Source organism: Pseudonaja textilis, chromosome 3, assembly GCF_049901715.1.
Source record: "Pseudonaja textilis isolate UNSWEBS1 chromosome 3, rPseTex1.2, whole genome shotgun sequence".
Lineage (NCBI taxonomy): Eukaryota > Metazoa > Chordata > Lepidosauria > Squamata > Elapidae > Pseudonaja > Pseudonaja textilis.
Window position 1 is genome coordinate 99,657,925 of NC_141992.1, and position 12,282 is coordinate 99,670,206.

The 12,282-nt window shown below is 41.9% G+C and overlaps 1 protein-coding gene across 2 annotated transcripts in view; it reads right to left on the reverse strand.

Annotated features, from left to right (window-relative positions):
* Positions 1–2,808: 2,808 nt before the first annotated feature.
* The window catches only part of BRINP2 (BMP/retinoic acid inducible neural specific 2), a 178,451-nt gene continuing 168,977 nt past the window's right edge, over positions 2,809–12,282 (reverse strand). Inside the window, exon 8 of one of the 2 annotated variants that reach the window (XM_026703334.2) lies at positions 2,809–6,359. In XM_026703334.2, the coding sequence (XP_026559119.1) occupies positions 5,246–6,359 (1,114 nt within the window). In that variant the 3' untranslated portion in view covers positions 2,809–5,245. The remainder of the gene's footprint in view (positions 6,360–12,282) is intronic. The other variant, XM_087930472.1, reaches the window with a different exon arrangement.

Sequence of the window (12,282 nt, forward strand, 5' to 3'; positions counted from 1 at the left end):
TGAGCTTGTCGGTCGTTGGTTGGAAAGCGGCGTTTGGGTGCTGAAGGAATCCTCACGCCTTAGTTTCATCGGGGGGGGGCGGCTTCGAACAAAGAGCTGTCCCAATGGTGGTGGAGTCTCGCGTTACTCAGGAGGAGATTAAGAAAGAGCCCGAAAAACCCATCAACTGCGAGAAGGTACAAAGGAGGAGTTGAAGGTGGTGGGGAGAAGCGGGGGATGGCTGGCTGGCCGGTCACTCGGCTCGCCTTGCCTTGGTCATGCGTGCTGATGATGGTACCGGTCCATGGATCGGTCCATGGATTGTACCGGTCCATGGTACAAAAAAGGTTGGGGACCACTGTGTTACAGTATACTACAGTATACTAATTTAATTTAGTGTTATATCTACAGCAGAATGGGACATCTTGCCTCAGCCAACTCACCATGGTCAACTCGCCATGGCCAATTTGCCATAGGACAACTCGCTGTGGGACAATTCAATAATTCAGTTTAATTATTTAAAATAATTTTTAAAATATTTTAATTTTTGTCATTCAGATTTCATTTTGTCCTCCTTTGGCATCCTTTAAAGATTCTATTCAAGTATTCCTTTGATATTAGGTAATCTTGTCCCACAGCAAGTTGGCCATGGTGAGTTGGCTGTTGCAAGTTGGCTGCAATGAATTGTCATAGGATTTATCTACAGTTTATCTTTGATTTATGACCACAATTGGGATGAGAATTTCATTTGCTAAATAAGGCAGTTGTTAAGTGAGTCACACCCAATATTATGACCTTTTTGCCACAGTGGTTAAGTGAATCACTGAACATTTAAGTGAAACACATGATTGTTAAGTAAATCTGGCTTCTCTCATTGACTTTGCTTGTTGGAAGCCAGTTGGGAAGCTTGCAAATGGCATTCACATGTTCCTGCCATGCTGTACATATATATTGGTTGCCAAGCATCTGAATTTCGACCACGTGACTATTGGGATGCTGCAATGTCATAACTGTGAGGACCAGTTGTATGTCCCTTTTTGTCAGTGTTGTTGTAACTTCAAGTAGTATTAAAAGAATGATTGTAAGTTAGGACTATCTGTATTATTAAGCTGCTGGTTCACTTTGATTAAAATAAATATGGCATAAACATTAACAGAAATCAAATCCAAGTCCTGTTTCAGTGGAGCAGAAACCACAAACACCTACCATAAACAACCTTAAGATTTAATATGAGACAGAAGGGACATCCCAAAATACAGATTTACATAGATTATTCAGTCTTTGTTTCTAAAACATAACTGTGCTTGTGAGACCAACCAAAACATATTTTTGTCTATTTTCAGATTGTCCTTGTAGGCAGATAGATCCAAAACATATTTTCCTCTATTATCAGATTGTCCTTGCAGGCAGATAGATCTTTGCAGACCTGACCTGAAAGCTTTTAGAAGGGTTTGTTTGACCCATTCTGCCCTATGTATATGAGGTTTGATATGGCTGGTCTCCTGATAGTTTCTCCTCTGCCCAGAGCTGGATGGTAGGGCACAATCTAAATCTCTGCCTGAACCTTTCAAGTAAAGACCAGTTGCTGGCTAATTAAACCTTGCACAGTTCTGAGGTCATGACTACTGCTATCTAATTCACACAGGAAAATACTCTCTGTGTTGTCACTGGGATCCAGTCAAGTTACTCAGCTGCCATGATATCTATTTCCTCTTGGCATGTTTCCTGGAAACAATTATTTCAGTACCCAGAACTTATGAGAACTTATGCTGTCTGGCAGGAAAGACTTGGGGATAATCTCTGACTTCCTGCTTAGAAGGGTGCTTTGTGCTTTCAAGATGAAACAGGTGGTAGGGAGCCAGGTTGCTTTGAGATGGGAATGCAAGAATCCCATAGATTGTCACCTCAGTATCTCTAATCTAAAAGATCAGAAGAGCAATCAGCCTATTAGTATCTCTAATCTAAAAGATCAGAAGATCAAGGAAGCTATTAAAAGAGACTGTCCAATCCTTTATATTGGAGTTTTCCAAGGAAAGGCAAAGTAGTTGCTAAGTGAAGTTGAATTATGCACTAAAGAAAATGCATTGACTGTGTTTTTCTCCTAGATTCCTTATGATTCCTTTGGATTGTTAATTAAAGCATATTCTATCAATATCATACTTGGGACTTTTTCCCCAAGTGCAGCTGAGCACACTGTTGTGTATTTAATTTCATGGCAGGCAGGTGAGTTCTCCTGGGGTGCAGCTGGAACAAGCACCAAGTATGTATTACAAGAATGTAACCAGAGTGTGCAGCTACCTGGCAGAGTCACACTAATGGGTTGTTCTTGGCATACAAACATGGTAGCAGATGTGAAAGGGTGGGGGGAATCTATGGGATTTACAGCAAAAGTGTAAGTATCCTTTCCAGTAAAATGTTTGGAAACTCTAACATCCTTCAAGAGGGCAACTTAACTGCTAATTTCAGCATCTCTCAAAATTCTCAAATTGCAGATCAAAGAAGGTGTGGTATAATGTTACAGCAAGCAAACTAATCTGAGAAGAGGCTTGGTTTCAAATCTGCCTAATGCTGCATAGTGCGATCTTTAGGCAGACCAGGATCAGGAAGAGCAGCTCATCACATAAAGTTATATTCCAAATATCACAACATTAGGACAGCTTGTGTTCCAAGACAGTCTCCTGACACTGCTGGGAAAATTGCGGGGAAGGCATGCAAGCAGTTAGTCCTTCTTTTCTTGCTTACCTCTTCTAGCTGATATTCAGAGAGTGCTATTGATGCTTCCAGACAGACAGCTTTTAGTGCTACCAATCAAAAGACTTCCTGCAGCTATTTTGTTTTCCTCTCCTTGTTTTTATTAGAAAAAGGTGCAACAAAACCCAATGGGAAAATGGCCATGTGTGTGTTACAAAAGTGGCATAATAATATAATGTTCTGGACTCCTTTGACATATTTTATGAATGAAGCAGGACAATTGGATAAGAAAAGCTTTATCTAGAAGTATCCAGGTTCTGAACTTTAAAGTTCCATTGTCAATACTTCTGTGATTGCAAAGGATTGCAAAGGATCAGCTATCAGAAAGATACTAACTAAGAAGTGTATATATGTGTAGGGAGGAGGGAGGGAAACAAGAATGAGATGGTATTGCTGCAGCAGCTATCAGATTTTTCTGTTTTTATTTGGCACATTATTCCCTTGAGAAAAGGTATCAGGGATGAAGGAAGGGCATTAAGCAGGAGGGGTCAATATGGCTATCCCATGTAATGAGGCCAGTATTGGGGAACATATTGAGTGTAGGTCAAGTGAACATCACCATTGATTAGAAGCAGGTTAGCTACACTATCCATAGGAAGCCAGATTATTGCAATTGGCAAGGAAACAGGATGAAAATAAAGGAGAAATTGCAACCTCTTTGTGAATGGTAAGAGGAAAATGAGAGGAGCCTTTCACAGCAGTTTCAGTGCCCAACCCTGGATAATTAAATCCTAACAATTAATGACCCTGATATGTGCTTACCTCTAGAATGTGTGATACCATTAAAATAAGGCAGGTGCTTCGGACAATAGCACCTTTGATTTGGTACAAGATTGTTGGATGGCTATTGGAAAAGTCAACTGCCACATTAACTAGTACCACAGAAATCGAAGAGAGGGACAGGGGTTTACACTAGAAAACTGTATTTATCTGAATTCCTTCTTGGCATCTCTCATTCTGTTCACAAAACTACCTTTCCATTTCCTGATCTCAGTAGGGACATGTTTACACTCTCCAACAACAGTAGTTTATTGCAGCAATAACTTCACTTCTGTAGTGTCGGCTTTGCAAGTTCAGGAGAAATTAAGTACACAAATGGGAAGTTTAATCACTGAAGTTATTGCTGAAGTAAATTTAGCTGTTACTCTGGAGTCAAAGGTCTTCTTCCTTGCATTTACGAATGGAGAACACATTCACACATTGCACAAATTGCAGACTATCGAAGAAATAATGTAAAGTATTTTGATTGTTTACTGCTTTCCTTTTTTTTTTCAAGAGATAGAGAGAGATAGAGAAAGAGATTATCTCTCCTTTCCCCTTCATAAAATATGATAAAACATACATTTGATTAAGATGTGTGCAGCAGTATACACAATGAAATGGAATGTTCCATTCCAATTTATTTTTAAATTGCAAAATCAAATGCTTTTTAAAAAGCCAATCATTTTAAACAAATACATAAGTAAATTTCTAAATATATATATTTCCAAATATATACTGTATTTAACAACAATTTCCAAATATGTATTTGGAAACAATATATATCGTTATATATTTGGACACAATATACTGTTTGCCAAACCAAACAGGTTCCAAATATACTGTATATTTAAGAACAATGGCATCTGCATCACTTTTCCTGGATGGAAATTTTGTAATTTCCCATGAAATCAGCCACATATGAGAGAAGCAGGTGATTAAAAGGGACAGAAGAGTGTGATATGTTTCATGGTAAGGAGAGAGAAAAAGAGATAATTTAGGCACACTTTTCATATCCCAAATGATATTAGCCAGTTAAATGCTTGCACTCTAATGTAATGGCTCCAGGAATCAAATGAAAAAGTGAAACAGGGACACGGGGAGTCAGTTGAAACTTGATTCCTAAACTTCTTTCTTTGAAAGGCATTTTTCCAACTGACAGAGATGGAGCTACCTTCCGAGAAAGATGTGCTTAGGATGGTGGCTTTAGAAGGGAACATAGAGAATATCAAGCCCATGCCATTGTTAGAAACACCCATAAAAATAATACAAAAGTAAACAGTATCAAGGAAAGCAAGGACTAAAGAGGTTTTCAAACTAGGCTTTCTTGAAAGCCCTGCAAGAATCGTGTTTCACTCTTCTTCAACTTTTCAAGGGCTTACTAGCCAAAATTTCCAGACACAGAGCAAAAGGCTTTATTGCCATTCCTGTCATGCTGCTTTCACTTGTCACTTTCTTTTTCCCAGTCTACAGGTTCCTTCACAGTTTCTTGCATGTAGTCAGCAGGAAAGGGGAAAAGATAACCTGTTCAGTGTTTTGAGTAGGACATTTGCAGTAGCACTGTCTTGTGGCCTCTTCTTAGGTAAACTATTCCAAAGATTGATGTGCCATAACTTATTTCCAAAGTTCACAGAGCCTGCAATCATCTGTTGGCTGTCTCATGGAATTGAATGGCTGGCATGAAAGTAAGGCCTTTGATTGTTGCAGTTTCTTTTCCTCTCCAGGGTTACAGGAGTAGCCCCACCCACTCCTAAGGCTAGCTGCAGAGTTTTCCAGTCTCATATTCCACTGGGTTTGGCAGCTTGGCATTGAAGGCCTGCAGGGTAGACTGGATCCGACTTACTTCATTGTTGGCCAGCTTGAGCCTATGCCGAAGCAAGCAAGAGAAAAGATCAATGCGGCTTTTCCCGGGTGGAGAGAGACGGTTCACTCGGTCCCTGATCTCAATCAGTTGCAATATAGCAGAGTCCTGCGAGCCTTGTGTATAGGGGTAATCTAGCTGAAGAACAAGGTCCCGAATTGCATCAGACTCAAATGGCAGGCTGTAGCCAAAGACCTGCAAGCTATTGATTCTCATATACCCTAAGTTCTTAGAAGGATCCGTTTCCAAAGGCTCATAAAAGATGGTTTCATTAGAGCTGTCGTTAAGAGATTTGATGCGGCTCCGCAAATAGACATGGACTGTTTCAAAAAAAGTCTTCCACTTGCTACCTAAAGTGAGAGTCCAGTTTTGGCATTGGCCAGAGGCATCTACATTAGTCCTTTCCCAGTCAGGGAAGCCAGTCTCATTGGTAGGCATAAACCAGCTCTCGGAATGGCTGCCCCCAAAGGGGTTGACGTAGATGGCCATGACTGGTTCCAAGGTGCTATTCTTGGTGAGGCAGATCTGGAGGGAGAGGGCCAGCATGAGGTGGACCAAATTTGGCTTGTACTTGTTGCTTTTCAGTGTCACCAGCATCCTCTTCCTCCAGGAAGGGTCAAACCAAGTCCCCAGGCGCATATCATTGCTAATGAAGATTGACTGTACTTCAATGCGGCTGTCCCGTTTTTGCAGAAGATATTTGAGCTCCAAGTCCTGCAGGTCTGTTTCTAGCCCTAAGTAATGCTCAAGGGAGTCTGCCACCTCTGGGCGACACAACCCTAAAGTGAGGATATAGCCAGGATTGCAGGATCCACACTGGGTAATGTTATCCTCTGCACAGGCAGCACATTCTGACCCTTCTCCTACAGCACAAGGGATGGTGACCTGACAAGAGGGCTGATCATTCGGGCAGATGCAGCCACGGCTTTCTTCAAAAAATGTCCCCAGCACAGAGGCCTCATTGCAGTAAAGGAGGGACTGAACGTGGCTCCACCAGTAGGTCAAAGGCCTAGAGGAATAAGGTAAACAGAGAGAAATGTGAGATCTGGAAATATACTTCAGAAACGCACCATTTGATCCAGCCAGATTTTATGCTTCACCAACTCACTCCCCAAAGAAAAAGGAAATGTTTTTCCCTCCTAAAGGAAAATCTTATATTGCAGTATCCTTCATGGAATTCTAATTATTCATTCAAGTTGAAACAAAAATAAATGAGCAATATCTAAAATCTGACTAAATGCTCACTGGTTTTTTTATGTTTATAACACTCTAATTATTTTACATTGTTATTTTATGATGCCCAGAGTCGTTTGACAGTGAGATGGGTGGCATATAGATTTGATAAAGAAATGGGGAAATTGCAGACTAGAAGTTTCAGTCCATAAGCTAATTAGAAATATTTTCCATTGCATTTCAAGGGATGGGCAAATGCAATCCAACAAATATGTGAGAATTCAAATCCAGAGGAACTGGGAGCCTTCAGGCAGTAGAAGATTCAGACCACTCCCATATTCATATTTGGGGAAGGGCAGGGGGGGTTTCTATCGGTTCTCACCGGTTCTATAGAACTGGTTGTTAACGTCACTGGTAGTTCTAAGAACCGGTAAAACTGACCCCTGCTTGGCCCTGCCCCTCTCCGCCGCTCCTATGGGCCAAAACCCGGGTTTTTTTTACTGCGCACGCGCGAAAATCCCTTCCGCATTCTCCTCCACCCGCCCCTCCTTTCACTGCCCTGCCCCCCGTCCCAATCCGCCGCTCCAAAGTAAAAAAACTATTGTTTAAAAAACAGGGTTTTTTACTGCGCACACGCGAAAATCCCTTCCGCATTCTCCCCGCCCACCTCTCCCTTTGCTGCCCCAGCCCCGCCCCTATCCACCACTCCAAAGTTTTAAAAACTTATTTAAAAAAAAAACTGGGTTTTTTTACTGCTCAGGCACAAAAACCCCTTTCTCATTCTCCCCCGCCCTCCCCCACCCCTACTTATAGCGCATGTGCACTAATTACAAAAAGGTGCCATCGCTCACACCAGCAGCAGCAGCCAAGTCAGCCAGCCGGCTAGCCAACCAGCTGTCCGTCCCTGCCTACCTTCTGCTGCCCTGCTGAGTGAGGGCAAGCTGCAAGCCCCAGTTGCCACTGCCACTAATCGTCCTTGGCAGGCTGGTCTGCCTTGCCCTGCCTGCCTCCCACCACTGCCGCTAGCCGTCCTCACCCACCCAGACTGCCTACCCCACCGCCGGCCTCCAAAGATGCAGATCGGTAAGTATGATCTTCCAACCCAGCCGTCTACCTTCCGCCTCCAGTCCCCGTTGCCCACCCCCATCTTCCCTTGCCTGCGGCCCTCCATTGTTGCTGCCTTTCCTTTCCACCACCGATTGGTAGTGAGGAGGCAAAGCAGCAAGTCCTGCTGGGCCGGTCCCCTACCTCCTCCTGCCTCCGCCACCAGCCAGGTCGACAGCCGACTCCTGGGCCGGCCATCCTCACTGCAGCAAGCTTGAAGACTGAGGAAGACCCCGTCTTCTTTTTGGTAAGTTGCTTTTTTATATTTATGTATTTATTTATTTATTTACTATCTGTTTTTGTTTTTATTAATCATAAAAACAAAACAGATACTAAAGAAATAAATAAACACATAAATAAAAATTACTTTACTATTCATCTTGATGTTTCTTCTTTGCCATGCCTTGGAAACAGGCAAAAAGCATTTGCTAAGCAATTGGCCACTAAGCGAGCACCTGGTCATTAAGTGAGAACCACTTAAGTTTGGGTTGCCAGCCACATGGCCACCTGCCTGGGCCTTGCCAGGGCCTCCCCAGGCCTTGGAAACTGGCAAAAAGCACTTACTAAGCAATTGGCCACTAAGCAAGCACCTGGTCATTAAGTGAGGACCACTTAAATTTGGGTTGCCAGCCACATGGCCACACCCACCCCAGTCACATGACCACATAGGCATGCCCACCCCAGTCACATGACCACGTAGCCACGCCCAATCAGCAAGCCACTCCCACCTGAGTCACATGACCACCAAACCACACCCACAAATTAGGCCATGTCCACAGAACCGGTTTTTAAGAAATTTAAATCCCACCCCTGGGTAAGGGGATGTATTTTCCCTGCCCACTCAATTATAGTTGAGCTTGTACAGCTGACTGTACAGCACTTCTGCCTCCTCCATTCACAGGAATCCTCCTCATTCTGTTACCTGAAAGTGCTTTCTTTCTAAGGCAAAACATACCTGGGTTGCAAAAAAATGTAGATGACCAATAAATGGCAACAAAGGGCCATAGTTTTTTGAACTGCTTTGTTGCCATCCAATGATCCCAGATATAACATTTGTATATCTGTATAACTCTCTCTCTCTCTCCCTCTCTCTCTCTCTCATGTTATTCCTTTGCAAACCAGAGGAAGAGGATCACCCAGCAGCAATCAGTTGGGAAACCACCAAGGTCTTTGAGGTCACTACTGCCAGCCTGCTGTTGCTAAAGTGACAAGAACCTTTGGACCGGCAGTGGCAGCAGCAGGTCTTTCATCCTTTGTTCTGTTTCAGCATCATTCCTCTGCTACGGCTCCAAACTTGGACTCCCACATCTGACATGCAAAAAACTGGAGGACCACTAGAGGTGGGAGCACAGGGATTCAGAAAACTATAATTTTTTGCTGCCATGGAGTGACAGGTCAGTTTTGCAGCCCAGATATGATAGCTCTACCAAACATGACCATGTTTGTTGAAGGTGGAGGCTGGGCATGCAGAGACACGGCAGCGGGCACGCAAGCTGTCGCATCAGCTCGCTCTGCTGCGCATGCGTGCGTACCTCCCACTGGCCACCTGGTCTTTGAGTCTCTGCCGTGCATGCGTAGGATGCACATGAATGCGCAGGGGTGGGGCACATGCATGGGAGATGTGTGCGCATGCACAGGGGATGTACACACATTGCATTTTGGGGGTGCAAGCACACACACATGCTTTGGGCACTCAGTGGTGACAAGGTTAGTCATCACTGATGTAAGATAAGGAATGGGAGATGAAGGAGTGCCTAATGGAGTCCTGGTGTCTGCCTTTACTATATTTATATTACTGTAATCAGCTAAAACTCTGTTTTTCTCTTTACATATTTGGCTGTTTGCTATATTTCTCAATTTTCAGTTTTCACTTTCTTAAGGTTACTAATGCACTCATTAACATGCACTTTAAGTCTCAATAAAAAAAATTTATATGATCACATCATTGCATCAAGATTCATTTATGAGCTATGATTTAATTAAAAAGACAATGTAAACAGTGTAGCAGACTCTGAATCAATTCCAACATTTCAATTCTCTAAGTTAAAACCAAGAAACAAACAAATTGGTACCCCTAAGCATCTAAAGATTAGGCATGAGAAATAGGGTAGGAATTTTTTTAGCCATTTTTGGAATGAGGATAAAAGAGAGTTTTCCAGGAAATACCACTGCCACAAATTTTAGTGGGAGCAAAATGGTATAGTCTCCAAGCAGATTCATCATTGTGGTGATGAACAGCCAGCAAAACATGGTGTATGTTAGAACACATACCCATGTGTATCTGTGCACAAACACACAGATATATCCCTCTCCTTCAACAAAAGCACTTTTAAGAAAGATGCATCCTAATCTAGAATATATATTTGTGACAGCTGCATGCAAAAAAGCCTCTATTAAATATAATTGTGTTTTGACAAGTCCATATTAGAAAAGCTGATGACAAAATTCCATATGTACATTAGGAAAAATTGTGAGCAACAAGAAACATGGGTTTTCCAGCTTTAAAGATAATACCAGTAAATAATGTATTTACATGATATATAAAAGCCTGCAATATAGTCTGGAGACCCAGTCAGTGATTAAGTCATCAGGCTGGAAACTAGGAGACTGTGAGTTCTAGTCCAACCTTGGACTCAAAGCCAGCTGGGTGACCTTGGGCCAGTCCCCCTCTCTAGTCAATGGAAGCAATGGCAAATCACTTCTGAAATCTTGCCAAGAAAACTGCTGGGATTTGCCTAGGCAGTTGCCAGAAGTCAAAAACTGATTCAAAGGCATAGATACAAAAAAGTGTGTGTGTATTCTAGATCATTAGTCAGACTGATGAAGGATGTGCGTGAGTGTGCAGCAGGAGACAGAAGAACTGTGCCCACAGCTTTGATTGTCTTAGTACTTTCGACATCAATCATTACTAGGAAATATTCTCCCTGACTCTTCACTCGCTCACCGCCACCTCTATTTAATGAAAGCTAAAGAGCCAAGTCAACAATTACACGTCAAATAAATTGGTAGAGATGACGAGTTTCAATACTTATTTTTTTAAATAAAGCATTAAAAACAACAGTCATATGAAATTAGTGGAAATCCTTATGGTAGGATTAGCTGGAAGATGTCAGCCCAACACATGTCGACCTTGGTTCCAAATCTATTCTGATCTCTACAGAATTGTTAGAGAAAGTGGCTTCAGTATTGAACAGACCTGCTTTTCTGGCTATGTAAATTAAAAGACAAACATACAACCACATTTTTGGAAATCATTGCATAAAAGTTAATAAAAATAAATTGTGCATTTATTTGCACATCTACTTACTCTAAATATTTAGTCTTATTTCAGTTCTAATTCTTTAATTCTTCTCCTGTTATTTATCCTGTTTGTATCCCAATGCAAACAGCAGCAAGTCTGTTATGCCATTTTGATGATAACATTAATGTGGGGTCGATGGTGGTTTTTTATATTTCAGATTTGGTCTCTACAAATGAAATGGTTAGTATTTGCCTTTACATCATTTGCTACATTACTCAAAGCTTATGTGCTTTCAATTTTTTGAGGTTCCACACTTAATAGCTATGCTGCATTTCTCATAGTACTATAGCACCTGACTCCTGCTTCAGTATTTTTCATTTCTTGGAGGACTGGTTTCATCAAGTGAAAGCTAAGAAAAAAAAAAAAGGAAACTAAAGGAAACCTCCCAATTCCCATGCCCAGGAAAACAGCCAGCTCTTAAAAGCTTTCCAAAAGGCCAGGAGGATTGGAGCCAATCTGAGATGATGTTCTAAAAGGCAAGTGCTGCCTGAAACATGATTAAAATAGGTCCACTTTCTCCAGGGTTCTGTGTAGCTGCAGTACAACTTCCATTTCAACAATCTTCCTTAAAAAGGGAAGGTTGAAAACAGAACAAAATTATCCAAAATGGTTGGATTCAATGATGACTTCTTGAGGAAGCAATAGACTACTACTTAAGCATCACTGGACCAGCTCATCTCTCTCACAGACATATGCCTAGACCAAACCATAAATTTATCTCTGAGGGACATGGGTGGTTCTGAAATGTGAAAAATAATGGAATGGAGCAGAGCAGAGCAGAGCAGAGCAGAGCAGAGCAGAATAGGAGAACTCTTGGCTAGCAGAAGAGTACTGATTGAACAAGAGGTGGCTGAAATCTCAGCTCTGATATCCCTGCCCACTTCCTTAGGTCTTCCTCTTGGAACCTGGTGATCACAATGTCATTGGCAAATCTGAAAAGTTTACCTTCTTGCCACCAGTGCTGATACCTTCATCTCCCCAGTTAAGTGTTCTGAAAATTTCTTCAGGGGCTAATGGGTAACTGACTAATGGCTGACTAACATTATCTGGGGAGATAGTGTTGTTATCTCGCCAAAGATCTTCATAGTGCATTGTTGGACACCTCTGCATACATGGATGGTGAATGAGCAATAAAGGAGGGTATGACACTGATCAAGCAGCCTTTATTTATTGATTCAATCTTGAAAAGGCTTTCAATTTATCTCCCAAATCACTTTCCTCAATATTGAACATGTCCTGTCTCAATATTGTTAGCAATGTCCCTTGCATTGTTTGTGTATGTTTTTTCAGATACCAAGAGGAATTTTACAGTATCATTTATCATCTCAAATATATTGTTAAAACTCTTTGAGCT